The sequence below is a fragment of the Apus apus genome, chromosome 27 (genome assembly GCF_020740795.1).
Source record: "Apus apus isolate bApuApu2 chromosome 27, bApuApu2.pri.cur, whole genome shotgun sequence".
NCBI classification, from domain to species: Eukaryota; Metazoa; Chordata; class Aves; order Apodiformes; family Apodidae; genus Apus; species Apus apus.
Genome location: NC_067308.1, coordinates 246,269 through 274,224, shown reverse-complemented (window position 1 = coordinate 274,224; position 27,956 = coordinate 246,269). Strand labels below are relative to the sequence as shown.

At 59.7% G+C, this 27,956-nt stretch overlaps 2 protein-coding genes across 4 annotated transcripts; both read right to left on the bottom strand.

Moving 5' to 3' along the window:
• Positions 1 to 712: 712 nt before the first annotated feature.
• PI4KB (phosphatidylinositol 4-kinase beta) lies at positions 713 to 22,157 on the bottom strand. Of its 3 annotated transcripts, none has more exons than XM_051641284.1 (13): positions 22,119 to 22,157; positions 21,747 to 21,865; positions 16,381 to 17,332; positions 9,840 to 9,884; positions 6,002 to 6,229; positions 5,224 to 5,451; positions 4,788 to 4,897; positions 4,356 to 4,460; positions 3,694 to 3,817; positions 3,342 to 3,607; positions 3,059 to 3,191; positions 2,713 to 2,833; positions 713 to 2,546 (listed from the first exon to the last, which is right to left on the bottom strand). In XM_051641284.1, exons 3-13 carry the CDS (start codon positions 17,302 to 17,304, stop codon positions 2,365 to 2,367), a joined length of 2,466 nt encoding a protein of 821 aa, XP_051497244.1. In that variant the 5' UTR covers positions 17,305 to 17,332; positions 21,747 to 21,865; positions 22,119 to 22,157; the 3' UTR covers positions 713 to 2,364. The 3 variants fall into 3 exon arrangements, with proteins under 3 accessions (XP_051497244.1, XP_051497243.1, XP_051497245.1); XM_051641283.1 differs by lacking the exon at positions 22,119 to 22,157 and adding an exon at positions 22,024 to 22,090; XM_051641285.1 differs by lacking the exons at positions 9,840 to 9,884; positions 22,119 to 22,157 and adding an exon at positions 22,024 to 22,090.
• Positions 22,158 to 22,546: 389 nt separating this feature from the next.
• RFX5 (regulatory factor X5) lies at positions 22,547 to 27,015 on the bottom strand. The gene is made up of 10 exons (XM_051641286.1): positions 26,899 to 27,015; positions 26,070 to 26,200; positions 25,805 to 25,838; positions 25,304 to 25,386; positions 25,011 to 25,136; positions 24,732 to 24,848; positions 24,351 to 24,432; positions 23,947 to 24,148; positions 23,664 to 23,761; positions 22,547 to 23,533 (listed from the first exon to the last, which is right to left on the bottom strand). The coding sequence occupies exons 2-10, from the start codon at positions 26,186 to 26,188 to the stop codon at positions 22,547 to 22,549; spliced, it is 1,848 nt and encodes a 615-aa protein (XP_051497246.1). The 5' UTR covers positions 26,189 to 26,200; positions 26,899 to 27,015.
• Between the last annotated feature and the right edge of the window lie 941 nt (positions 27,016 to 27,956).

The window sequence follows — 27,956 nt, the reverse complement described above, 5'->3', positions numbered from 1 at the left end:
TTTGTGAGTCATTATTGCAGTAACTTAACTTCGGGCTCCTTCCCTTGTGAATTCCCTCTAACCGTGTAAACTTGTATCATACACTAAAAGTGACGAAGCGAACCTACTGTTGTGATCTGGGGTTTTGTTTTTTTGGTTTGGGTTGGTTTTAGTTCTTATTTCTCTGGGGTGGGGAAGGCTGGTTTGCCAGGGTTGGGCCTTGGGTTCTGTTCTTTCTTTTCCCTCCCTTTATTTTTGTCTCTGGAAGCTTGAGGGGGGATCCCTCCCAGTACCCCCCGTGGCTGCAGGTGGGCTCAGCTGGACAGACACCCAGAGGTGGGGGCAGCTTTTAAAATAAAAAGGAAGGAAAAAACAACCAAAAGCTACCAGCAGGTCCCACAGCCCCTGGGCCAGGTCACCCCCCCACCCCCAACCCTGTGCCCCCCCTCCCCGAAACCCCCCCAGCTACGTCCCATGGGGCTGTGAACGTGTAAATGATGTTTAATAATAGAGAAGAACCTAAAGTTTCTACGAGTTTTAGAGGAAGGAAACAAAACAAAACAAAACTGCTTTGTAATTTCTCGGTTTTCCAGCACTTCAGTGCCTTTAGAGAGAGTTGGGGGGGTCACAGGGGGGGGCCAGGGTGGGTGGGGGCTGTACCTGGGAGGGGGGGTTGGGGGGGGGGGGAGGGGAGTTGTGCTGATGCTACATTCAAACTCCGGGCACTGCGAGCGGCTCTCAGGTATCCTTTATTCTTGTAGTAATAATGCAATTAAACTTTTAGTGGTTTAACCCCTGCTGTGCCCTGTCGTGCTTACCTGGCCCTGTGGGTGGCCTTGGGGAGGGGGGTGTCCCCCCCCCCACCCCACCACAAGGGTGTTGGTCCCGCCCCAAAATGGGGGTGGAAGGGGCTGAGTGTCCCCCCCCCCATCCTTGCTTCCCCGGGGCTGCTCTGAGCCCCCCAACCCCGACTGCAAAGCTGTGGGGAAGTGGGGGGGAGACCCCCAAACGAGGGCTGTGATTGCCTGTGACCACAGTTTTGGGGTGCCCTTGGCCTGGGACCCTTCCCCCCCCCCTCAGGTGGTTCCTGGCCACCGGCAGCCAGCAATTTAAAATAGAATGTTTTGGTTTTTAATGCTAAATAATCAACATGACAAATAATTAGTGCTAAACAAAGAGACTGAGGATGGGGGGGCACTGGGAGCTACTGCCACAAAGGGGACAAGGGAGGGGACAACACTGTGGGGGTGTTACCATCTGACCAGCAGGACTGGGGGATATGAGGGGGGGTCACTGGTCACTGCTCTTAAAGCAAAGAAAGGGGCTGGAGAGGGAGGTGGGGTGCAGGGCCCCCCCAGAGCCCGGGTGCCTGGTGGGGTTACAACGTTCAGGCTGTTGTTTCACCCTCCCCTGGAGCTGTGTGACACCCCCCCCCCCGCCCCCCCCCAACAGGAGGGGACGGGGGGCTGGGCTTGGGGCTCCCCACGGAGACTCGGGGCTCCCTCCTGTCCCATCCCCAGAGCTTCTGCTCAAACCCAGGAGGGGGAAACCACAGCCCACCCCCCCTCCCCAGCCCCTGCCTGGCAAGGAAAAGCAGCCAGAAATTATTGCAAAAGGGAAGGAAGGGCTGGGGGAAGCTTCACAGTCCCAAATTCCTGGAACAGAGTCAAAAAAAAAAAACAACCCAAAACAACCCCAAAAACAGGCTGAAAAGGAGCTCCAACCACCCCACCCTGGGTGGGCACCGGCCTCAAACCCAACCTTGACGTACCGGCCGTGGGCGCTGCTGGGCGGGGGGGGGGGGCGGAATGAGGGTGAGAAAAACAAAGAAAGGGGTGAGGGGGGCACGGGACTGGTGCAGCCACGGGGGGGGGACATGCAGGGAAGGGCCTTGGGGGGGTGGGGGGGATCACCTCTGCCACCTTCAAGTGGGACCAGCTGAAGGCTCAAGTCTTGCAGGCGCCCGAGGGGGGGGCCCAGGCCTGTGGGTGGGTGTGTGTGTGTCCCAGGTCCTAAACAATTCATGAGATTGTGGGAGAGTTCACAGGACACCAGTGGGTGTAATACTGAGGGGAGGGGGCAGCAACAGCAAGGAGGGGGTGAGCAAAAGACCCCTCCCCCTCCCACAGCCCCTCGCCGGGCTCCGCCGTTACCCCATGATCCGTTTCGCTTTGATTTTCACCAGTGGGTTTGGTTTGTTGGTTTGTTTTTGTTTTTTTTTTTTCCTGCTTCCACTGCTTGGTTTTTATCCTGGTTTTGTTGAGGAGTCTTGGCAAAAAAAAAGCAGCCCCGGGGTGGGGGTGGGGGAGGGGTGGAAGATGCTGAGACTCTTTTTCCCTGCCCGGGGAAGGAGCAGGAGCTGATGGGTGGGAACGGGCGGGACCTTCACATGATGCCGTTGGTGAGGTACTGGAACCCGTCGTAGAGCTTGGTGGTGATGGAGCGCATGCTGCCGTCCACCATCTGCTCGATCAGCACCTGCAGCTGCTCCTCCGTCATGTTCATGTGGAAACGCTCCTTCAGGTTGCGGATGGTGGAGGAGCCGTGGAAACAGGGAAGCTGAGACCCTGTAGGAGGGAGGAGCAGAGGGGCTGGCACGGGGGAGAGCAGGCGAGCGCAGCCCCCAGGAGCTCGTTGCTGGTTGGTGGCACTGGGAGTTCCCCCAGCTGTGTCAGGGTCAGTCTCACAGCGAGGGGCACCAGCCCCACACGTGGCACCTGGGGGTTCCCTTACCTTGCTGCATGATCTCCACGATCTGCACAACTTTATCCATGTGCTTCCGGGCAGCGATGAGACCCTGCAGCATCAGCATCTTGTAGTAGTTGAACATGTCCCCGTTCAGGCCACCCATCACCTGCCAGGGAGAGGACGTGTGGGTGGGGGCAGAGGGGACAACAGGGACTGTCAGCAGGAGGGGCACGATGGGATTTTTTAGGGAATTTCACTCCTCTGAGTGAACCCCCACTGCAAAAGGCTCCTCCAGCTTCCAGCCCATCCCTGGGTCCCAGGAGCAGCTGGGGCTGCAGAGCAGCCAAGAACCACCAGGGTCTCGGTGCCCTCACACCCCCTGCTCACTCACATCCACAAACTCTGTGGTGAGTTTGAAGGCCGAGGTCTCAAAGCCAAGATTCCTGGGGGAGCTGGAGAGGATGAACCCAAAATCGATGTGGATTATGTGTCCATCTGCATCCAGCAGGATGTTCCCGTTGTGCCTGTGCGGGAGAGGGAAAAGCTTCCATTCAACTTGGCGTGAGCAGGGCCTGGGGAGCAGCAGCATCCCCTGCTCCTGGGATCTCCCTGCTGCACTTGGGGACAAAATGACAAATCCCAGTAGAAGACACAGCTACAGAGCAGGGCCCCACCTGTCCTTGACCTGCAGCAGGTAACACACCAGGCAGTAACCAGCACAGCTCTGCACGAAATTCCTCTGGGCCGTCAGGAAGGATTCCGTGTTGCAGCTGCCATGTTCCTGCAGGAAATAATCCAGCAGGGAGAGCAGGGATTGCTTCTTGATCTGGTGGATGGACACGGCATTCACCACGGGCTCAATCATGCCGCTGTCGGCGGAGATGACGAGGATTTTGTATGGCTTGATCCAGAGCGGGACACGCTCCTGTTCCCAGATGGACTGTAGGAGAGAGGGGGAAAATCTCTCAGGATCTGGGGCAGCCCCAGGCAGCTGCAGCCCCCTGGGCAGCTCCTCTCCCCTCTCACCTGCAGCTGCTTGAGGACCTGGAAGGCGAGCAGCTCCTGCCGCAGGTCGTCCCCGCACTTGACGATGACGGAGAGGAGGCGCCAGGAGGGCAGGTGGCCGTAGGGAGACCCTTCCCGGATCCTCCTGCAGGGAATGGGTGAGGAGGGAACGTGAGGGAAGGGAGGGTGGGCAGCGAGTCAGCCTGGAGGGGCTCAGGGGTAAGGAAAGGCTCAGCTGGGGCTGCAGCAGCAGGAGCTCCAGGAACTGCACATGGACACTCACTCAGCTACTGGCCAGTCCCACCCGAGCCACGAGCCCTCCCCGAGAACAGCTGGGGGGAATTAATTCACTCTCCCTGAACCCCCCAGCTCCTCCATCAGAACAATGTGGACAAGAAGACCCACACATTTCCAGAGGCCTCCCCCTCTGGGAGAAGGAGGAATGGGGGGGTTGGACACACAACTCAGAGCAGCAACTCGAGTGCATTTTGGGCCAGGCCAAACTCTTCTGACATCAAACCTGCCGATAAACCTGGTAAAGCCCCTTAAGCCTCCACCAAGAGCAGCAAATCTGCCACGGATTCCTGCTCCCTCCAGCACCCCCACTGCTCCCCGTGTCCCAACACCATGTCTGGGGACAAGCAGGACCTAAGGTGAAGGCCACCATGTCCCTCCAGCCCTACCTGACTTTCTCCTGCCAAGGCTCCTTCAGGGCCACAGCCGACGGGTCCTCGGGGTCCCTCCGGAAGGAGGTGGGGGTGTGTGCCAACTGCTCCGAGAGCCGCCGCCTGCGGGAGGGAGGGAACAGCATCACCAGGAGCACCCGGAGCCTCCCCGACCCAAAGCACTTAACAAGGCTCGTGGATTCACCCCAAATCCCAAAGCACATCCCTGGCTGAGGAGGGGAGGCTACACCAGCCCAGAGCATCTCTCGCACGTCTCTAGTGAGGGTTCTTCTAAACATCCCCTGCCCAGGCTTCACATGGCCTCTCAACCCATGCAGATGGGTTGTTTTTTTCCTGGGAATCTAGCAGGAATTCCACGCCCTGTCCCTTTTTTGCATGACCCACCCTGCTAAAGCCACGGCCTGGCTGCTCTGGCCACGCCAGCCCCACCTGATGTCCCCAGCAGCGATGAACACCGGCTCCCGGCTCTCCTGGCTGGTGATGCTGTCCACAGAGAACTGGGAGATGTTGTCACAGCTGTTGGTGTGAATCTCTGGCAGCTGGGAAGGGAAAAGCACATGAGGTGTGATGTGGTGGCTGCTGAACGGTGATTCCCACCCCCCCTTTCATCCCAGGCAGGAGCTGGGATGGGGCCACCGCCTGGAAGGGCCTTCCCATCCCGCCTGCACCAGATCCCAGAATCCCAGAATGTTTGGCGTTGGAAAGGACTTTGAAGATCATCAAGCTCCAACTCCCCTGCACGGGCAGGGACACGTCCCACCAGAACAGGCCGCTCAGACTCCCTGTCCAACCCACCCTTGGACACCAAGACATCCCCCGGCAGCGCCCGCGAGGGACGAGCCCCACGGGGCAGCCCCGGCCTCACCTCCACCTGCAGCTCCACGATGTCGTCCACAGACCAGGCCTCGTCGTCGTTGTCGTAGTTGGGGACGGTGCTGAAGCTGCTGGTCCTCTGCTCGTGGGTGATGCCGCACTCGGGCAGGTTCTCGGCCGAGCGGGTGCTCCGGATGCGGTTCTCGGGGATCCGAGCGGGCACATTCGCTGTGTCGAAATTGTCACATTCAAGCACTTCAACGTAGATTAAATAGGGAGCCTGGGGGAGCAGAACCAGGTGTCAGTGGGACGCGGCCGCTGCGCCCGCCGGGCGGCTCCGGGAGGCAGCTCAGACCTTTCTGCTGGGGGGGTTGGGGATTTTTTGGCATATGGGTTTTTTGGGGGGCAAAGCTGAGCTTTTCCTGGCTGTGGAACAGCCCCCAGGGGGGTCTAGGACAACCCTCCACTGCCAACTCTCCTCCAGGAACCTCAGTGCTGACCAGATGACACCGAGCTGTGCCACTGCCCCGATGCAGAGATGTCCTGCCCCAGGGATGTCCCTTCCTGCCTCCATGGCAGGGCTGGACCTCCCCAAGACCCCCACAGGGCACACCTCAGGAAACAGTCCCTCTCAGGGACATTTCTCCCCCTCCCAGCTGCCCACACAGATCCCTCTGCCCATCACTCCCATCCCTGGAAGCCATAACGCACCCCAAGCACTTCCTCTCCTCACCACCCCCACGCGGGGCGCGCTGAGGACAAACCCCCCCACGCAACCCCCCCCTTTCCAAGGAAAAGCTGCTCCCTTCTCTCCCGGGCTGCTCTCCCACCTTGTCCTTGGAGTTGAGGACCACTGCCTGGGTGTGGGGCACCCGCACCACGTGGTGGTCGAAGCCGGCGGTGGGCAGCCAGGCGCGCGCCGGCAGCTTGTGGTTGAGCAGCGAGAGCTCCGAGATCAGGCGCTGGGTCTTCTGCTCCTTGGTGGGCAGGGTGGCCAAGCGCTTCCCGATGGCGATCAGGGACTTGATGAACTCCCTCTCGGGGGCGAGTCTGACGGGCTGAACGGACAAGGACAACAAAAGGTTTGGGGGAGGAGGGCGGGGGAGCGTTACAAAGGCTGGTGAAGGCACCAGGGGTTTTGCAATCGGGCTCTGACAGCGGCGGGATGAATTCCAGAGACAGAGGCTCTTCCCTCCCACCCTCCTCCCCACTCTTGGATGACGCTCCCGTGACCGGAGAGCCGGGCTCGTCACTCGGAAGCAGAGCAGGATCTGAGCACTTTTCCCCTCCCGTTGTGCTGCCCAGAAATCCTCTCCCCTGGAATCCCGGCGCCGCCATCCCCGCCGGAGCCCGCAGAGGGAGCACAGACCAGGCTCTGGTTCCCTCAGCCCCGAAGCCTCAATCGCGGCTCAATTCGACCATTTTGCAAAGACCAAACCGCGATCCGGAGCCGGGCGCGCCCCCCGCACCTCGCGCCGAGCTCTGCTCGGCTTCTTCAAGCTTTTCAATCAGAACAACAAACGATTGCAGCTGATTTTTTTTGCCATTTAAGATGCGGGATTAAACTTGCAAAGTGCTCACTGGACAATCATGCTGGAGATGCACATGCAAAAAGCTACGGAGCGTGAGAAAAAGAAGCAAAGAAAAAACACGGGAGAGCCGGGAACGGCCACGCAGCAAAATAAAGGGATGGGAAAAAGAGAAGGATCAGTCTGGAGGTTCCCTTCTGGGAAAGGGCGTTTGTATCTGTAGTCCACGTCAAAAATCCTTCCAAAAAATCCTTCCTGTCCTTCCCTCCACCCTGCTCTCCTGCCCACCTTGCTCACCAGCGCAGCCAAGGTGTCCTGGGGACAGGAGGAGCCACTGGCACAGCAGCTGAGGCTGTGACACCCCTGGCACCTGCCAGGCAGAGGGCACAGATTTACAGCCCAGCAGCACCAGCTCCATTCCCGGTCCTGGCCAGACCCTGCTCTGCCCCCGGGCCCCAGGGCCTCCCTCACCCAAGGGGCCATTTCCCTCCACTGAGTTTAATCCAATTTCTGCAAAAAGTGAGAGGATATTCCAAGGATGCTCTGCTCCTTCTGACAGCTCTTCCATTGAACCTGCATGGCTGAGAGGTCCCTGCTTCTCTAAGGACCTTCTGGTGGGAATTTGGGATTAAGCCCAGGTAGAGCGACTGCAACCAAAGTCCTGATTCAGACCAGTATCAACCTGTGTCTCCCAAGCACACGTGTCCTTTACAGGGAACCCAAAGCATCTCCTGAAGCATCTTCTCCCTGGTTTACAGCGAGCAGAGTGAAGCTGTGCCAGCTCCAGGAGCAACCCAACACCTCCATGACCATTCTGCACCTCTGATGTCCGTGTTCTGGTTGAAAACCTTCAGGTCTCAGCTCCTCCAGCTGAGGAAACATCCTCCCCGTCCCATCCCTCTCCAAGACATCCTACCAAACTCTGCTCTGGTCTTTGGCATTATCAAGGGACCCTGGACATGAAGTTCCCCATCCTGTTCTGGACAGACAGCTCTGGAGAACTGCACCAGCTGCACTGGGGCCTGGCTGAGCCACCGCAAGAAACGTCTCCAGCCTCCCCGGGAGCTCAAAGCTGGTCCTGCTGGAGCTGCTGCTGTCCCAGCTCATGGACATCACAGTCCCCAAGCAAAGCCAAGAGGATGGAAGCTGCTCTTCCCTCATCCCACCACCCGAAGGATCCTTCTGTTGCCCTGAGCCAACACAAATATTTACCTTCCACTTTCTACTACAGCAAAACATTTCACTGGCAGCGCTTGAAAAAAAAACACGTTCCTGTTCCTAAACTAGGCAGAGTTTGTGGTTCTGTTCTGCTAAGAGACACTCCAGGGGTGTCCTTCTCCCCACATGGGTTCAAACAGCTTTCCAGGACTGGGCAGGGATGGTGACATGGATCAGCTGCCAGTCCAGGCTGTGTGAGGGGCTGGCAGAGCTTTGGCTGGTGGTGCCGGAGGCAGCACGACAAGGCTGCTCCAGATTCCCAGCCCTCACATGGAGCTGGTTTTGCCTGAGTGAGGTTTAAACATCTCAAAATCCAGAGGGACCATGTAGGTGTTTCCCATCTGGATGCTTTCCACCTGTCCTCACCCTGACATCCCATCTCTCCTCTGCTCAAACCACCACAATTTATCATTTCAGAGCTTGAACCAGCAAAACCGTGGCTGTTCTCACTCCTGCTGCCCACAGCCCCATGGGAGCGAGACCCACCTGATCTGCTCTGAGCTGGAAACTACTCAGCAATGAGGACCTGAGCTGCTGCTGGTCCCCTCAGCTCCCACCCTTGCCCTGGCAGGTCACTCACAGCTCAGTGGTGGGGCCCACAGTGGGTTTATCAACGTGGCACAAACCCTCACAAAGAGCCTCATGGAGCTGCCCCTGCCTGAAGAAACAGCCTGGGCTGGGGAAAAAGGTCTCTCTTGCCACCAGCTGGTCCTGGGTGACACGGTGGAGGTGGCTGAGGTGATGGCAACCTGCAGTGCCCAGGAGCTGGCACCAGACTGACAGCACCAGGGGATGAGACTTTGGCCAGGAAGAGCAGGAGGGGACAAAACCAAAGCGACTGCCCTAAAGCTGGGTGGGAAACTCACTCAGAGCCTGGTGTCCTACTTCCCACCAACCCACCCGCCAGCACCCACAGTGCCCGAGCATCTACCATCCCATCTGGCTCTTAAAACCAGAGGAGCTGGAGGAGATTTATAAAAAGGAGAAGCCTGCACTGGGGTGTGCTTGGGTTGAAACCTCGTGCCCTGAAGGTGTGCACAGCACCGAGGCTCCTGCCTGCACAGAAGGTGGGAAAATTTCCCTTCTGAAGGCCCAGAGGGGTGAGAGCTGGGAATGGAGTCAGGGAATGAATTGTGAAGGCTCCAAAGGCCCGTCCTGGAGGATGGTCTGTGTGAGGCAGAGCTGCCCAGGGACATGGTTTTGACCATGGACTACACATCCAACGTGTGGAGCCCGCTGGGAATCCCAGAGGAGAACACACACCCACCAGCAGGAAAGTGGCACAGATGAGCAAGATGCTACTGATTGGGGAAAAATAGAAGTCATGAAAAAGACTCATTTGGAAAGAAAAACACTCTCTGAGGGAAACGCTGGGTGTTGATTGAAAGACCAAAGTCGAACACACAGAGGGGGGGTGGAAAAAACCAATGATTGGTGGAAAAAGCAAATGAAATCTCATCTGGCAGAGAACTTTGCAGCACAACTCAAGGAAACAGCATTTCCTCTTCCAGCTGCGGGCGCCGCCACGCAAAGGTCAGCGCCTGCTCCGACCAAAACGGGCACATCAGCCAACTCCCTCCCTCCTTGGTGGCATGAGGGCTTCTCTCTCCCTCTCTGCCTTTTTTTTGGGGGGTGAGGAGGATGGAAATGAGCACCCAGGGCACCTCCCAGCCCCTGGGGGGTTTATTTTAGCCAAACCAGCACGAGTGGATTTGCCCAAAGCGCGGTGCCGGCGGGTGGGGGGCGGTGGCCTTGGCCTGGCTGGGGGCTCAAGCAGTGCAGACACCAGGTGGAGGGACATCTGGGGACAGGAGCTGCTGGTGGTGCGTGGCCAGGGGGGCTTTGGTGTTTTTGGTAGCAGAGGAAATGCTGCTGTGGGGGAGGCAGGCAGCCCAGGCGCGGGACGGAACGGGCCACTTACAGGAGAGAGTGACTTATCGAGACTTTCCGTGCTCGAGGAGAGCTCCTGGGAAACGGAGGAAAGGGGGGTTTGTTGGCGGGTTTGGGGGTGGTGTTTGTTTGAAAGGAGAGAGAGGAAGGAGGGAGAAGGGGGAGAAAAAGCAATAGTTTAGCTCCAGGTTCAAAACCGTCACTTTTCATTGCAGTATTTGACTGTTTTCCCCCCTCCCCAACCCATCTCACTGTCGCTGCCCTGGGCTCTGGGGTGGGAAGAGGCACCTAAACCAGCACGTGATGTTTCCAGAGGAACGTGACAATTCCACGGATCTCAACCTCCTCCAGCCAAGGCCACCAGACAGGGAGCAAGGCTGTCAGCTCATCCACAGGTCCTATCTCTAAATGCCACCAAACCCCCCACAGATTTTCCCCATTTACATCCTTTAAAATGTTCTTCTACCCCAGGAGTGGAACTGAGGCTTCAGCTCTGCCCTCCTTGGCTCACACCAGAGGCAGGAGCCGTGGGGGCAGGCAGGGATGCTCAGGATGATCCTGGCCACCCCAGCTCCTGCTCTGCTCCAACACCAGCCTCTCCAACCAACAGAAACGCTTCTGTTTTCTCCCTCAGACTCTAATTTAGTCTCTAATTTCAGCAGATAAAACTACCCCCCACTGAAACGTTCCTAAAGATTAAAAGGACAAACTATCGGCACGTGGAAGCTGATGAGCACAAACCATCGACCTCATGTCCCTGCACCCACCCAAAGCTGCTCCCATCCCCAACGCCAGCCTCAGAGCCCATAAATCCACAGTTTTCATGCCAGAAAGAGACACAACGAAGCTTCACACCCTTGAGACTGGGTGAGACTGGTTTTAAAAATTCCCTTCTCCAAAAGCAACCAGCGGGTCTGGGTTTAGTGCGTTAATTACAGGGACACACCAATCCCACCCGCTCACCCTGTCCACAAGGAACAACCGTGGTGGAATCCAGCAGACCACAGAGAAACCCCAACAGTGCTGAGACCCCACGAGGCTCATGGGGAAAAAACTCCCCCGAGGATGCTGCACTGGGGGCAGGAACCCCTGCATGATCCAACATGGAGCAGGGAAGCTGGAGCTCCCACTGCCACATCCCAACTCTCCCAGCAAACCACAGCTTGACCCGTTGGAGCTTTGATCTCCTGGACAAGGACCTGTTGCACCAGCAGCTCCTGAGCTGGACCAGGCCCATCATTCCAGGCTTGACTGGCAGAACCTGCTCCCAGCACGAGGCCTGGATCATCGGGAGAACAGGAATAACCAACTCAGAGCGGGAATTAATTCTCCTGCTCAGTGTCTAAACCCTCTGGCATAATCTCAGCAGCTCAGAACATGTTTGGAGCAGGTTCCTCCCCCCTGCCTGTGCTTCCAGCAGTTGCCATTTCAGAGGTGGCTTCACTCCCCAACTCCAAAGGACAATGAGGGGCAGAGCTTGGCCAGAGGACACAGCTGCACAGGGACCCCCACAGCCCCAAGGGCTCCGTCATTCCCTGCTCCCTACATTCATCACAGTGTGGCTCTGCCCAGGACACACTGGGGCAGCCAAACCCACTGCCCACTCGTGGAAAGACATTTTTGGGGCCTTTATTCCATATCTGGTGATTTCCCCAGCAAGGGCAGGTGGTCTGACAGCAGCCAGCCAGCAAACCCCAAGAGAAAAGCCCAAGGGGGAAGGCAGCTCAACCTGCAAGCAGGTCTAGAGAAGTTTGGGTTCCTCCAGGTGCATCCTACATCCCCCAAACCTTCCCACCCCTGCTCCAGCCATCCCAAAGCTTCCTGTGACATCTTGCTGGAACCCTGGGGCACAATCCTCACCAGCCCTGCTTGTGTTATGGGAAAAAGTAGAAGTTCTGGCTGCAAGACATCACACCAGGTTACCTGGAGAAATCAGACTCGAGTGGCTGCTGCCACCATGACCAAGTGGAAATCCAGGTCCCAGGGGATGATGCAGAGAAGACACAAAACCTCCAAACTCAGCCCCATCCATGGGGCTGTGGCTCACCCAGCAGTGCTGCCCCCTCAGTGATTTGCCACAGCAGCATCCAAGATGACTCTCCAGGAGCTGCTCTTATCGTGGCAGAGAAACAAGCTCTGCCTGAAAAAGCACCTTTGCTGGCACTGCTGGAGGTGCAATTCCAGAGGTCAAGGGCCAACACTCCTCCACACCCAACTGGCAGAGGCAGGGCAGGGTCGGGGGCTGGAAAGCAAAAGCCCAGGTTGGGTGTGTTGAGCAACCCCCAAGGAAAAGCAGCTTTCAGAGCCAAGAGCCGCCTGCGAGCGACGTGGGGCAGAAACGTGGACAGATCTGCCCACAGACCCCCGTGGCTGCTGCTGAAATAAAACCCACCCCCTGGGGGGGGTGAAAGCTGCTCCCCCCCTGCCCACACCAGCACCCCAAGTCAGCAGCGAGACACCAGCTCTGCAGAGGCTGCTGCCTTCCAGCAGCCAGCCTGGATTCTTAACTGAACATTCAACTAGCAGCTTTCTAATTAATTTTTCTTTTTTTTTTCTTTTTTTTTTTACATGACAAGTGGAACCAGTTCAGCCAAACGTTCTTGTTCACAGGGAGAAGTCTGCCCAGCCCTCTGCACCACCAGCCCAGCCCTGGGCAGGTGCTGGATTCAGCTAAAGCAAATTATTCCCGCTTAGAAACGACTGGTTTCAATCCAGGTGGTAAGAAAAAAGAAAAAAAGCCATTTCCCCCCCTGCTCTGCATATTTTGAACCTTGATCTTGGCTCATGAAGGACCTGAGATGAACCACACCTCTCCAGGCAGCCAGTGTGATTTATTCCTCCCAGCCCTGGGAGTTAAACCAGAGTGGGAGGCAGCAGGACACAGGGAGGATCCTCCCTGTCCCATCCAAGGTCTCAAATTTTGAGGCTTCTGCCCTAATGCTAAAATTACTAAAAGTCCAGGACTTGTCACCACAGCCCCAGGTTATTACTTTTTTAGGGACAGGGTTTAGCACCAGCCTCAGCAGAGGGTTAACAGTTGGACTCAATGATCTTCAAGGTCTTTCCCAACCAGGAGGATCCCGTGGCTCCTCGGTGCTGTGCCCTGCCACGCTGGCAGGGACACCACGGTCACCAGGGGAGCTGGCAGGGACATCAGCTGTGGATCAGCACCCGCTGCAAACCCAGCACAGAGGGAACGGGAGGGAAGGAGCTCACAGCCCCGTGGTGGGAATTAACCTTTGGAAAGTGTTTTCCAAAAGCAAGAGCCCAGTGAGGAACACCAAGGGAGCGGCGGCGCATCCCGGGCACGTCCCTCCCCAAAAACACCAACGCAGCCGATCAGCTCGGGGGGTGCAGACCCTAGGGGGGCTCGTCCATCCCTGGAGGGGTTGGGGACCTGAGGCCAAGGCACCTGCAGAGGCAGCAGAACCCACCTGTGCACCCACCCCAGCCGGGAACTCGCTGCACCTTGATGGCAAATCCCAAATCCCACCGGGTTTGTGGAGGAGGCAGCGCGAGAAACCACCCCCCAAAGGCAGGGAGGGTAAAGTGCAGGAGACCAGACAGGGGGACAACCTGTTCTGCTCCAAGACCAGGAGGGGAGCAGGAAGGAGAGGAGCATCCCACTGGGACAACGGCCACTGCATCTCAGACCATCTCCTACAACAAACCCTTCTCAGCCTGCCCTGCTCCAGAATCAGGTTCCAGCAAGTTCTCAAGTTGCTCAGGTGGAAAATTCAGTGCAGAGCAGCCCCAGCACTAAACTAATCCAGCCTTTGTCTGTAAATGGATCTGAGAACCAGACACACCTGGATCTGGCAGAACACACAGCTGGGCTGGGAGAATGGCCAAGCCCATCACCACCAACTGGAGGGACCCAAGATGACAGAAGCTTCAAGCCTTCCCTTTGCAGGGCTTGAACTGAAAAGTAACAAACACAAAACGCGCCGATACCATCAGAACCAGGTCCTGGGATGACGTTACAGCTGCACAACCTGGTGAGGATTAAAAACCCACAGCACGAACAGCATTGAAATAAAACCTCTCCTGCCTGTTCTTCGGTGCTTATGCAGCATGAAGTGACAACTGGAACTTAAAAGACCTCATGGGAATAATTATTCTCCAGAAACCAAGTGCCAGAGCTGCAGGTGACCAGGAAAGGGACAGCTTCATCCCAGGGGTGACCACTGCTCAGAGCTGCTCCCCACCACGCTCTAAATCCAAGGAGCCTTTAAGCAGCATTAATCCCAGCTCCGGGTCTGACTCAGCTAATCCCAAGGGCAGGGACAGAGGCACCTCTAAGAGCCTTGAAACAGGGAGGACCTGGAACAGGGAAGACCTGGCACCACATCCAAGAAAGACATAGACCAAAGGTCCAGGGGAGAAACACAAGCCCAGAGTCCAGAGCAGGTGACCTACAGGAAACAGAAGGAGCCAAAACTGTTCAGTGGAGAGAAGATTTGATGGGAAAATAACCCAGCCAGGCACAGAGGGGGTGCAGAGAAGGGAACATGGTGCCACCACTGCCTCAATAGAGGCTCCAGTAAGAGAGTCAATTTGTAGATTAAAGTAGTGAATTACAGAATTTGCTACAATTTACACCAGATCTGCCTGGACCCACCACCACCCATTGCTGGTTTCAAAGAGGAGTGATCAGATCCAGCACTTAAATGAGGTCCAGGAGCTGGCTGGGGATACTGGGAGGCCAGGGAAGTTCTTGGAGCACCCCAAGTGTCCCTGTTGCTGTGCAGAGAGTGAAGAGCTCACCCGGCCCCTGGATCAAAATACATTTCAGTCGTTGCCAGGAGGAACCCTTCACAGCTCCACTTTCATCCATCATTCATGCAAAGCTTCAGTTTCCATTATTGAAGCAGCTGCAGGCAGGGTGAGCAGAGAGACCTCGGCCTGTCCTGCTCTCCACCAGCTCCTTGTTTTCCACCCACGGGCAGAGACATAAAAGATTAATTCACCCATCAGCAAACACTGCAACCCTGAGAACCCCAGGGAGTGGGACAGGGTGGGTTGAGCTGAAACCAGCCCAAACACCCGCCACTTCCCACCTCAACACCTCCTCATCCCCAGGAGCCTTCCCTAAGCTCAGCAGACAGGCAGGAAAGCACGTGGCCCCTTCCAATGATCTACAACCCAGCACGGAGCCAAGGGAAAGGGGGAATCTCAGGCAAGGCAGGAAAGCCAAGGAATGCTGCCACCCTTCCAGAGCAGTCACGAGATCTGGAGTGTCCAGACGGAGCCACAGGGAAGTGGCTTCCAAAGTCTCACCCACATGAGATGACCCAGAAAAGGAGCTGCCTGGTCAGCGTGGCTGCCAAGCCCCACTGGGACCAGAACTTTGGATTTATGAGCCATTTCTGAGCCATCCCCACTGGAGAGGTGAACCCCCTCCCCGGGGAGCAGGTCACCTCTGGAGTCAGGGCAGGGAATAAGTGTTGTTCTCCTCTGGTTTGGTGCCAAACCTGCAGCAAGCACCAGCTCACCCAGCCCTGATCTTCTCCCCATCCCAGCCTGATCCTCCTGCTCAAACCCACCAGCCCTTCACAAACAAAGCCGCAAAATAAAAACTCCTGCTTTCCAGCTTCTTCCCTGCAGCCTCACATCCCTCCACCCTCACATCCCTCCACCAAGGACGCTGCTCGTCCTTCTGCTCTGAAAGTCTCTGTGTCAGCAGATCTGGGAAATGAATAATCTGCGTTTGCTCCAGGAGAAACACTGGCTGTCCCGAAACGGCCGCTCAGCTCCAAAGCCACTTCTGTGCCCAGAACGTTTTGACACTTTAAACCAAACACCACAAATCCCAGGGGAGCTGCAAGACACGCAACACGTGTGTGCCTGAGTTCACCTGTGGAATTGTTCTTTGCTTTGGTGTTAAAACATCAGCACCCTGGGAACTGGAAGTGTCCCCCCCGCCCAGCCCCTCCGGCAGGGAAAGCCCAGCTTCCCACTGGTTCTGAGCTGGGAAAAGGCAGAAATCCAAAGCAGAGCTGGGACAGGACAAACCCCAGAGCTGCAGCTCCCAGCCCTCCAGCAGGGTGGGAGGCCTCCAAGCTGCTTTTGGCTGGGGCTCTAGGACAGTGGAGCTGGTGGTTTATCTGCTCTCCTGCTCCCAGCTGCCCAGGGCCTCCCTGCCTGCAGATAAACCTCGTCCTTGCTAAATCTGAGCAAGTCGGGACAAGGAGGAAATCAGTTTTTGAGCAGTGCTCAGATGGCTGCAGATTGCAAAACAGAGAGGCCGAGTTGCCCAAACCATGTGGGAGTTCAGCGACTCGGTCCTCCTGACCCTGCTTTCTGCCTTACCTTGGAGCCACCCAACGTCCCCCCTTCCCCTTAGCCCAGAAACCTCCCCCCTGGAGCCCCAGCACCCTGGAGCACGACCCACCGCTGCGCCTCCGTTTGCTTCGAGGCACAGGAATCAAAACTTCAACCATCTGTAGCAACTAGGACAAAAAAAAGCTCCATGGCAGAGGAGGAGCTGTGAGATGGGAACAAACAGCAGGAGCCCGGCCCTGGGGCAGCCCTTCCCAGGCAGGCTGGGCCTTGGAGAACCCCAACATTACCTCCTCCTCGCTCTCGACTTTGGGGTTGCTGGCTGTGCGCTTCAGATTGCTGCTCAGGCTGATGGTGACGGTGGCGTCCGACTTGGACCTCTGGTGAGTCCTTTTGGAAGGAGACAGCCCCATGTCGGGCGCCGGGCTCAGGGATGGCAGCTCCCTCTTCTTGTGAGCTGGTTTCAACTCGTCCGAGAGGATGAGTTTCCGCAGCTTGGTCCCGCGGGAGTGTCGCTGGGTGGAGATGTGCATGTCCGAGGAGTAGGCGCCCAGCAGCAGGGCGCACTGCAGGGAGAAGTTGATGCTCTGCCGGCAGCGGTGCACGATGTAGGGCTTGATGGCGTCCCCCACGTCCTCGTCCATGTGAATGTACATGTTGAGCAGCTGCGGCAGGTAGAAGTCCACGTCTTCGTTCCTAAAGCAGAACAACCTATTCCCAATGTAAGCCTGCACACCAGGTTCCTTTGAGTTATACAAGTATGAAATGGCCATGGAGATATCAAAGAGTTTGGACTCAAAGAGCCGGAGGAGCCAGGACTGCTTAGCAGAGTTGTTCTTCTGCCGCTTCCGGGCGGTTTTCACCGTGTTGGCCACGGTCTCGTCCTCCTCCTGGATCCTGGAGCCCGTGCCTGGAGGATCATCCAAGCACTTGATCTCACAGCCCTCCCCGATGTCCCCGTTGGCCAGGTCCCCCGCGGGACACGGGGAGCGCTCGGCCTCGCCGCCATCGGCCGGGCTGGTTAAGCTGTCGGAGGAGACGCCGTGCATCAGCTTGACCTTCTCCAGCACCTCCTCGCAGGCCTTCTTGGCCACCTCGGGGTCGATGACCGCCAGCTCCCCGACGCCCTCCGTGATGACGCTGAGGGAGGTCCCGCCATTCCCCTGGGGCTCCAAGCCTGTCCCTCGGGATGGGTCTCCAACAGAGTCTCCCATAGCAGCGGCGGGTCCGCGCGCTTCAGAGCTGGAAGGAAAGGAAGACAAAAAAGGAGTGAGGAGACCAGCCCAGCAGTGGGAAAACAGGGATCCACGTGGGGATACGCCTCAAGGGAAACGGAGAGCTGGGGGGACGTTTGGTGCCAACCTCTTCTGGAAGCCTAGAGAGGGAAGGTGCTCCAAGCCAACACAAGCCAGCCTGGTGCAACGTCATGTTGGGCTTGAGAGGTCTTCTCAGTGCCCCTTCCACCCAGAGCTGACAGAGAGCTGTGAGCATCTACCAGCCATTATGCACCATTTCCCTGTTACCATGACGATAAAAAAACTGAGCAAGCCAAGAATGCGAGAGGGGGAAAAACCCAACAAAGGCCAGGCTGGTTTGTGCTCTCCCCCCAGGGACTCTGCACCGCCTGGGACCAGGGGCTGGGCAGGCCCCGTGGCTCCGCTTCCCGCTCAAGGAGATGAAGATCATCCCCCACGTTCATCTTCTGCTCAGTTCACTTCCCCTCACGACTGAGAGAGGCCATGGAGCTCCCAGGGCGAGACCCCAGTGAGCAGAGCCCAAGCAGGAACCAGGTTTGTGGCCACAAGGTCCCTGTCCCCAAAGCCCAGACCCTCCTGCCCATCCTCGCCAACGATTAGCACTTAATTACGTTTTTAAAAGGAGGTAAATGAAGGACTGAACACACTTCCTGGTTCCCCATCTCACTAAAAGAACAGTGCTGCATCTCCGTGGGTGACCCGCGAAGAGAAAGGCGGCCAGTGCTGAGTGAAATCGCCCTCTAACAATAAAATAAAGCACTTGATTCACCCCAAGATCATCCCCAGGGCCCTGACTGCTTCCCTGGATTGCCCCGACGCTGCAACAAGGCAGGAGGGCACAATGCCCCTCACAAACCTGAAGCCCTGCAAGCAGATTGCCAGTCCCCTCCTGCTTCTCACATCCAACACGGGAGAAAAAATTTCTGACTTTGGAAAAGAAGTTCACTGAGCCATTTTCTGCCCGTCTGCTCCCCCACAACCCCGGCCCCTGCACCGCTGGGGTCTCACAACGAGGTATTTCCCCATTAATTTAATGACTTGGTTTAATCTGTTAATTTTTACAAGCAATTACAGCTCCTGAGGAGGGAGAAAGGGGCGAGGAAACCTCTGGCATTTCTTCCTAAATATTCCAAGTGAGTGAAAAGGAGGTCGGTGTGTCCAGAGCCGCTGCCCAGAGCCCAGTTTCCTCCTCTTGTTTTCCAAGCACTTAAAGCTCCAACTGGAAGGTGGAAAAGCCTGAGCAAAGTTCAGCTCAGGCTGAACCCGCGTGAATCGCATCTTTCACCCCGTCCACACACAACGTTTCCCTCTGTGCCCGCCATTCCCTTTGGTACAAATCCCACATGCTTCAAATACTTGTGGTCATTAGATCCTAAGGACCCCGCGAGCTGAGGGAAGTTGTTTTTCCCTCTCAGGGAGCCCAGCCTTGCCCCAGACCATCTAATTTTTAAATTAACCCCAGGAGAACAGAGATCCTGGGTGGAACTCGGGATGTGAGGAGGCAGGAGTGGAGCCCGGCCCAAGGAGCAGTCACACAGAGCTCTGCTGGGGTCCTTCAAACACTGACCCCAAGACAACTGGGATGAAAAATTAAAATAACTTACACATTTACTGGTGGCATCTGCCAGACTCCCAGAGGTGGCTCTGCAGCCACACGTCGGGTGCAGAAGTACCCCAGAGCCTGCAGAGCCTTCCCCAGCCCCAGGGGATTCATCCAGTGCAGGGGAAGGTTTCAGGAGCCCTCCCTGCCAGGCTGTGGAGGGGAAGGGGGGCAGGATCCCACCCCATCCAGGGCAGCCTGGATCAGCCTGGTGCTGCAATTCCAGGTGTTAAACCTCCTCCTGCTCAGGAGGGGCTGGATCCAACCTGCCCTACTCACGCACAGGGAATCCCAACGGCCCAAGTCCTGGTGAGTGGAGCTGCTCCCAAACTCCTGGATCCTTTGGCACCTTGGCCAGGCCAGGGAGGCCTGGGGGGGGAAACAGCCAGAGCTCCCAACTGCTGAGTGGGTTAAGGATGGATTAAGGAGCTGGGCAGGATCAATCCACCCCTGGGCCTGCAGGGTCACCGTGGTGCCGCAGCCTCGCCTTTCAAACCCAGGAGCTGCTTTTCTGTTTTTAAATCCTTTTCGAGCAGCATTATTTTGCTCTTCAGCCCCCCCCCCCCCCGATACTCACGCACCCTCTCGGTTGACATCCCAGGAATGGGGCCCAGGCCCACCAAGGACGTTGCTCTGCTCCCTGTAATTCCCAGGGAGGGAACAGGCTCCCCAGCTCCAGCACCTCCACGTCTTCCCGTGATTCCTGTCACCATTTGTCACCCAGATCATGACACACTATTTACCTCTCCAGGCTCAGCATAACTACCCCATCCCAGCTCCGCGGGGATACAAACCCCATCAGCTGCAGACAATGAAGCAATCCCGTCTGGAAAACAGGCTGAGCTGAATTCATGTGGTTCATCCTCCACCCACAGCCCTAACGGGCCAAGTTTCTCCCCGGTGGAACAGCCCCGAGGTTGGTGCTTCAATGTGAGAGGAAGGGAAGAGCCTGTCAGCACCCAGGGAGCAGCCAGATGTGGGTGCAGAGATTCCAGAGTTCCCTCAGGATGGACAAAAGCAGAGGAAGAGCTACGGGAAGGGAGCTGGGGCTTTGCAGGAAAAAAGAAAAGTCTCTCTCCTGCCTGACTTGAATAAGAAATATTAGCCCTGGCAAACAACCAGGGGACAGGATGAAGCCTCACCAAGACATCTGGTCTCTATTATGCTGCATTACTTTTTGTTTTGCTCAGCACTGACGGCCTTCGACATCTTGCTGAGCCTGATGGAAGGCCCCAGGAGCTGGGATGGGGCAGAAAACGTGACAGAAAACACCAGGGCAGGGCTGGGGGCTGGAGGAGGAGGAGGCCCTGCCAGTACCCCCGGCCAGGGGAGAGCCCCTGCCCCTCAAAGAGCCCCTCCGGACCCTCTGCAAACTCGATGCTCAGAGGTTGGGGAAACTGAGGCACGAGGGGACGGTGCCTGAGTGTCCCTGAGGTCACCCTCTGCCCACAAACCCCCACTGCTGCTCCAGGGCTGCCCCCCATCAGTTCAGCAGCACCTTGCCAGGGAACCAGCACCTCGCCAGGGAACCAAAAGCTGAGGGGAAGCAAATCTATGAATTATCAGGGAGGAGCCTGGAGCCCAAGACCGATGGCACCACCAGCAATTTCCCTACTTAAAAAAAGATAACTGTGGGAGCACTAAAATCCCTCTGCCCTGCCCTTTGGAAAAGGTTTCTTTTGCTGCAGAAGGCCAGGCAGCTCTTTGCAGCCCCCTCCACACACACCACAGCTGCTGCTCATCCCACAGTTATTCACACCAACACCTCCAACCTTTTATCCTCTTCCCTCACACCTGAGAAGCTTTAATTAGGATCCCTGGGCAGGAAAGGACAAACCCTCCCATCCCAGCAACCTGCTTCCCAGCACACCAAAGCCTTAAACAAGCCAGGCTGGCCCAGCCACCACGGGAAGTTTCCTCCTCCCAGTGATCACAAGGTGCTTTGTGCCTCAAAGTTCCCACGCTCGTTTATGTAAACTCAGGATTCCAAGTGCTGCTGGTACCCACAGTCATCCCGGAGCCCTTCCCTAAAGCAGGACTTGAAATGAGCTGTGAAGACAGCACGGGAGGAGGGAAGGCAGGACCCCCACGTCCCTGGCTCTGAGGGCAGCTCCTCTCCTCCTGACCATCAGCTGGGATGCACAGAGCACACCTTAAATCCCAACCCCGTTCCCAAGCAAGAAGTTGGAGACCATCCTCTCCACGGAGCAGAGGCCGGGGCTGACTCCCCAGGAGCAGATCCCTCGGCATTCCCAGGGGAAGCCTCTGCCACAGCCTCTCCCCGGGCCCCCCGGGGGTGCTGGAAACCAGCACTTCCCCCCAGACCCACACCCAGAGCCCTCCCCACGCGCTGCTCCGAGTTTCACCACGGGTTAAAAGGAAGCGGGGGCTGGCAAAGAGAGGGATCAGGTATTATTGATCGCGCTCAAAAGTCCCTGCCAACTCGAAGCAGAAGTTCCGTATGGAATAAAAAACCCCACAACAACAAAGCACCGAGAGGTCCAACCCCCCCCCCACCCCCCCGGACACGCACATCTCGGCAAACCGCCGCTCAGCGGCACCTCCCGCAACACCCCGGCCTTTAAGGAGATATTTTGGGCAATTCCCACGCGCGGGGGGCAGCGGGGGGGGGGGGGGGGGGGGCGGTTTGGCAGAGCCTGCTGAGAAACGGCAGCTCGGGAGGACGGAGGGAACCACCCGAACCGCCCCCGGGGGGGCTGAGGGCCGGAGCGGCCGGCGCGGCGGGGCCCGGGGAAGGCGCCGGCGGAGCTCGGGGCCCCGCGTCCCCCGGCAGCGGTACCTGCAGCGCTCCCGCCCCGCGCGGCCGCCTCTCCGCTCCGGGACGCCGACGGACGGGGCAGCGCGGGCGGCTCATCCTGGGCAGCAGCTCCGCGGGGCTCCGGGGACGATCGGCGGCGGCTGGAGGAGGGAGGGGGAGGAACAAGAAAAAAAAAAAAAAAGGAGCAAAAGGTGAATTTCCTGCGCGGCGACGCCGGCCCGGCCCGGCCCGCCGGGAGGCGGCAGCGCCGTGCGCCGGGAACGGCGACCGAGCCCCCCCGAGCGGCCAGAAAACCCACCGGGGAAACCCGCGGCCCCCCGGGCGGGCGGAGGCGGCCCCGGCCCCGGCCCCGGCCCCGGTCCCGCCCGGCGCGGCTCCCGGCGCGGGGCTCACCTGAGCGGGGCGGGCGGGCCCGGCGGGAGGCGCTGGAGGGGCCGGGCCGCCTGACAGCGCCCCCTGGCGGCCCGGCGGACCCCGCGCGCCTCCGGAAGGGGCGGGGCCGCGCGCGCGCGCGCGCCCCGCCGGCCCCAAAACCGGCGGGTTTTCGCTGAAAATCGGCCCCGTGGGCGCTGCCGGGGGGGGCGGGGAACGGAGGCAGAGCCCCGCGCCCGCCCCCGTGTCCCCCTCCCCACAGGCTGGTGCCCCCGTGTCCCCCGGGACACCACCCGTAGCCCCCCCCCCCCCCCGGGGCTGCTCCCCCCCCCCCGCGGGGGGACGCGGCTCGGGGGGTCCCCGTCCCCGTCCCCCCCCCCCAGCGCCGCCCCCCGCCGGCCTCGGACGGGACAGACGGACGGACAGGACAGACAGACAGTGCCTGGCTTTTAATGGGGGGGGCAGCCCGCGGGGGGGGTCTCGGGGTCGCTGGGTGGGGAGCGGGGGGGCCCCGAAGCGCCGGGGTGGGTGCAGAGCTCTGCCCGCCCCGGGGAGCCCCCCCGGGCTGCGTCCGAGTGCTGCGAGGCGGCGGCAGGACCGACCCCCGCCCGTGTGTGTCCGTGGCTCCGTGAGGGGGGGTCTCCCAAGTCCCGAGGGGCGCAGGAGCCCCCAGTGTCACCCCGCGGGGTCCCGGCCCCCCCCGGGCCCTGCCGCGCCGCCCCCTCCCCCGCTGGCAGCTTGTGGCCGTCGCTGATCTTGGTCCTGCCGTCCCGGATGACGCTGACCTGGGACCCCCCGGCCGGGCTGTCCCCGGGGGGGGCGGCGGCACCAGCAGAGCCGCTGTCCCCGCAGGGCGGCTCGGCCGGATCCCCCGGGGACCCCGCGCCCCCCTCCTCCTCCTCCGTCCTCTTCCTCGGCCGCCCCCGCCTCCGCTTCGGGGGGCCGGGGTCACCGGGCGGCTCCGGGGGGCGCTTGGGGGCCTTGGGGCGCTGCGAGTCCTGGGGGCCGGGACCCTCGCTGCCCCCCGCGCCGCTGCGGGGGTTGCCGGGGCTCTTGGCCGCGGGGACCCGCACGCCGGGCAGCAGCACGTTGATGAGGGGCACGGCCGCCTGCTGGCTCAGCAGCCCCGCCGCCCGGTTGGCCCCCAGGGGCAGGGAGGGGGAGGCCGTGCCCACCGGCAGCGGCAGGGCCACCTTGACCGTGCCCCCCAGGGGGGCTGCCGTGATCTTGGGCGCCAGGACGGGGGGGGAGGAGCGGGCGGGCGCGGCCCCCGGCGCCACCGGGCGCTCCCCCTGCGGGATGCGGGGCAGGAGCAGGGGCAGGCGGGACACCAGGTCGTTCACCTGGGGGCTGTAGGCTGCCTTGGGGGGCTCTGGGGGCTTCTTCTTCTCGGGCCGGGGTGGGCCGGGGGGCTTGGGGCCGGTCTCCTTCTTCATCTGCAGGCGGAGAGAGGTGCTGGCACTGGGGATGCCATGGTGGAGCTGGGCTGCTCCCCAAGCATTGCCCCCCATACTGAGTGGGGTCCTGGGGGTCCTGGCTGCCCACCTGGCTCTGGTCGGGTCTCACCTGCCCCTGGCTCCTGTCGCTGCTCTCAGGAGCGTCCAGGCCGTTCTTCTTTGCTGCTGGTGGAGTCCGACTCTCGTGGTGAACCTTCTCCGTGCTCTCTGCGGGTGCACAGAGGTGATGGAAACGGGGACAGCCCCCAAGCCCCCCTGCAGTCACCCCCCAGGGAGGGGGACTGTGGGAAACGGTTCTTCTTCCCCACGTAAGTCTAAACAAAATGCCTCAAGGCATCTCAAGGGACCCCATCCCTGTGCCCCTCAGGGACTCCAGAGCTTCCCACACCCACCTGAGACCACCATGGCCATGACCAGGTCAGCGCGGGCCGAGCGGGAGCTGATGAGGTGCTGCTGGATGAGGAACTGGGCCACCTCCACGATGTTGTTGAAGGAGCGTTTGAGGATCTTTTCCGCCCAGTCGCAGGTCAGGGCACAAGCTGCCTCCATCACCTCGTTGCTGTAGGACTGCGCCAGCTCCGTCAGCTCCGACTGCTGCGGGGGGACAAGCTGTGAGCCCCCGTGGCACCACAACAGGGTCACAAAGTCCTCACCACCCTTGGGAAGGCTCATGGGACAGAGCAGAAGCTGCTCCCAGGGTAAGCATCCCCCCACCCCCTGCCTTCGTTAGAGCCAACGAGCGAGGAGGTTCATTAGCACTGGTGAAGCCCAAGCCACGGGGCAGCCCAGGACTCACAGTCTCGGTGACTTTGAGGTCCAGGCTGGGCAGGGGAGGCAGGCTGACCACCGTCTTCCTCCGGATCCCGCTGTAGCAGTACGTGTGCAGGGTCAAGGTGGGTCACCAAAGGCTTGTCCTGGAGGTGTGGTGGGCAGCCAGGAAACCCCTACCTGCCATGAACCCCCCCCCACAGCAAGGACGGGGCAACTCCAAACCCCTCTCATACAACCAAGCTGAACCTTCAGGAGCTGAAACACCAGGGACCGAACCCTCCCAGGAGCTACAAACCACCACTTCAAGCACGGGCTTGGGAAGAACTGGAGAAGCAGCAGCTGCCACCCACCACCCCAGCACAAGCTCCCGGGCTGCCCTGGCCAGCCCAGCCACACAGAAGGATATTTCGACTGTCCTCGGCCTCCCAGCCTCCGGGCTTTGATGTTTGGGAAGATCTCCCGGATGATCTTGCCGAAGTTGGCGGTGCTGAGCGGGCGGCAGCAGAGGTTGTCGCAGTATCGCCTGGGGGGGAGCTGGGCTGAGCCCTCCAGCCCTTCTCGCTGCTCCCCGGCTGCTCCCGCTTCTCCCGGCTGACGTGGTTCATTCCCAAACATCCCAGGCCCTCTCTGCCCTCCGGACCCACCTCCCCGCCGGGCTCTGCACCAGCCCAGCCCCTGCGCTCACTTGTAGGCGTCGTAGACATCCTGCTTGGGCAGGCAGGTCTCCGTGTGCTCCTCCAGGTGGTTCCGGATCCAGTTGCACGCGTGCATGTACTCAGCCGTGCTCAGCGAGCTCAGGTCCAGGCTGCTGCTGCTCCCGGGGGAGCACAAGACAAACACTTCATTAGCAGAGAAGCTGCACGAGCAGGACAGGAGATGGCAGAGTTGTGGCAATCCCCCCCTCCAGCCCTGGTGATGTGTCCCCCACCACCATCCCCACAGCCCCGGGGCACGGCCCCAGCTCACTCCAGCACCCACCTCTTCTCCCCCAGGCTTGGCCCTGATGGCAGCTGGAGGTAGAGGTAGAGCTTGTCGCTGTCTGAAAACTTCTGGACATCTTGCTATGGTCAAAGGGTCCACAGGGAGGGGGGGAACGGACCAGAGACAAAGAAAGGTTAAGAATAAGGCAGAGCTGGTGCTGGTGCTCCTGGTACCCTCTGAGCAGCAGGAGCTGGAGGGGCAGTGAAGCCAGAGCAGCTTTGTCAGTGTGAACACAGCCTGGGCGGGAGGGAACCAGGCAAACGAAGCCACAAGAACTGCCCCTCGAGGGGACTGGAAAGGTTTGTCCCACACAGGGCTGGGGCAGTGGGTGGCTGGGCAGGGACAGCAGGGGCTGCTCGGGGCTGATCCCCACAGCCCCGTCCTGACCCGATGGGAAATGGGATCAGGCCATGGGTTCAGTTTACAGGAGGAGGGTGGGAGCCCATGGGGGGTGGCACCGCGCCCTTCCCGCCCCCTCAGCACTGTCGAGGGACTCACCAGGATGGAATCCACTTTGCTCTGCACGGATTTGCTGTGTGGGACAGAGAGAAAAGGTGTCAGGGCAGAGCAGGACAGCCGGCAGCAGCGGGGCACCCCTCACCCCCCTGCCCCTGCCTGGGGCCAGCACCAGGCACAGGGCACCCCGAGGCCCTGCCACCCCGTGGGGCTGCAAATGAATCAACCTCATTAAATTAACCCACATTTGGTAATGCTCAGAGTTAAGTGGGAGAGCTGCCCGGGGAGAGGGGAGCGTTGCCCTTACGAGATGGAGCTCCTCAGCTCCTGCAGCAGCGTGCTGGACTCGGCCGCGCTGCCCCGCGAGCTGCTGGGTGACAAACTCCCCTTCCTGGCAGCTTGGGCGCCCAGCTCCTCATCAGCCATGACATTTGGCTCCTGTTGGGAGGCAAAACCCAAACATCCAACTCAAAAAAGCGGAAGAAAAAACCCTTCAGAGTCGGACAGCCCCCCCCCGGGCTGTGCCCTGGGGCTCTGAACACCCCCAAACATGCCCACCCGCCCCAGCCCCGGCCCCCTGCTCTGAAGGCGCCTGGCAGCTCTGAGCTGAGCTCCAGCAGCAGGACACAAGCCACCAATGGGGACAGAAACGGCCCTGGTGGTCCCAGGAGGGGACTGCTCCAGCAGCAGAGCCTGCCATCAGCCTCGGGTACCCCCTTCCCGGCAGGGGATGCTGAAGGGGACCACGACAGTCCCACGGGTCCTGGATGCAAGTCCCCGTGGGGACAGGAGAACAGGGACGATGGGGGCAGCAGAAGGGCAGGTCTCCAGGGAGATGGGGACGCGGGACAGGAGCAGGGCAGGGCCCCAAGGGCACGGGGACGCGGGACAGCAGCACAACTCCCCAGGGGATGGGGACACGCGGCAGCAGGAGGGCAGGTCCCCCGGAGATGGGGGCACGGGACACGAGCAGGACAGGTCCTCAGGTCCTCAGGGCCAGGGACACCAGCGGGGCAGGGCCCTGGGGAGGCGGGGGCCCCGCGACTGCGCAGCCCCGGCGGTACCGGCTGCCGGGGAGGGGCCGGTCCCGGGCCGGGGAGCACCGGGCCGGGCCGCCCGCCCCGCCCCGCACCCACCTGCGGGCGGCTGCAGCCGGGGCGCGGGTCGCCTTGTGCCGGGCCGGTTCCGTCCGGTTCGGGGCAGTTCGGGCCGGTCCCGCCACGTGCCGCTATCCCGAGTGCAACAGGAATCGAAAGTGCTGAGCCTCACCGGGCCGCGCCCGCGGGCCGCGCCGGCCGCTTTTTTCTGATTGGCTGCGACGCTGCCGGTCTGCCCGGATACTGCCCTCTCCTTTAATTCGATTGGCCGCTCCGGTTTTCCTACCCGGATACAAGCGGCGTCGCTCTCCTGACTGGCGGAGAGCTTGCTGAAGTCTGCCTAGTAACAGGCTTCTGATTGGCGGGGCGGGAGGCGTGTGAAGGAGCCCGTGTGCGGGGCTGCGGGTCCCGGGGCTGCGGGTCCCGGGCGCTTGGGACCCTCCCGCATCGTTCTCTTTGTGACTGCTGAGAAAATGCTGCGCTGGGGACACCCTGCCGGGGTACATGGGGCTGTGATGAACCCAGCCTGCACCACCTGCCGAGAAAATGAAAGAATAATTAAAAGCTTTTAGTCTATCTAAAGATTTCCCGGCACTTTTAGTAGCTTGAGGAAATAAAACGTTTCCTGGCCGGAGAAAACACCACGTTCATTCCCACGTTCCTTTTTACTTGGTGTTTTCTGGGTGTCGCGGTAAGAGCAGCACCAGAGCCAGCTCCAAACCAGCTCCGGAGCGGTGAGCGCCGCATTCCCGGCCACCGCGTCATTCCATGAGGCTGCAGATGTTCATCGCAAGTGAAAATGAAAAGTGAGGACTGGGTTTCTTTTAATTGCAGGGTGAGTGTTTCCTGCGGGAGGTTAATCTGCTCTAACTTCTCCCTGTGACACGTTCTGCCTTGCTGCAGGTCTGGGCTGTGCAGCGGAGCCGCCCGGCCCCTGCATCCCTGCATCCCACCTGCCGAGGAAAGCTGCTCCAGGAGGCCCCAGGAATGAAAAGCAAAGGGCAAGGCACACGGAAGCAGCAGCCCAGCTTCAGCTGGACCTCACAGGCACCTTTCAAGTCATCCTCCAGAGAAATGTCTCTGCTGCAGTTCAGCAG

What these genes read in the sequence shown, in the direction of transcription:
- PI4KB (XM_051641284.1), bottom strand. Translation starts at nt 17,304, where the DNA reads ATGGGAGACTCTGTTGGAGACCCATCCCGAGGGACAGGCTTGGAGCCC. An exon ending in ATCGCTGCTGGGGACATCAG is followed by an intron (nt 4,461 to 4,787) that starts GTGGGGCTGGCG and finishes TCCCTCCCGCAG; the next exon opens with GCGGCGGCTCTCGGAGCAGT. An exon ending in TCACCACAGAGTTTGTGGAT is followed by an intron (nt 2,834 to 3,058) that starts GTGAGTGAGCAG and finishes TCTCCCTGGCAG; the next exon opens with GTGATGGGTGGCCTGAACGG.
- RFX5 (XM_051641286.1), bottom strand. Translation starts at nt 26,188, where the DNA reads ATGGCTGATGAGGAGCTGGGCGCCCAAGCTGCCAGGAAGGGGAGTTTG. An exon ending in GATGTCTACGACGCCTACAA is followed by an intron (nt 24,849 to 25,010) that starts GTGAGCGCAGGG and finishes GCTCCCCCCCAG; the next exon opens with GCGATACTGCGACAACCTCT. An exon ending in ACCTCAAAGTCACCGAGACT is followed by an intron (nt 24,149 to 24,350) that starts GTGAGTCCTGGG and finishes GTCCCCCCGCAG; the next exon opens with CAGTCGGAGCTGACGGAGCT.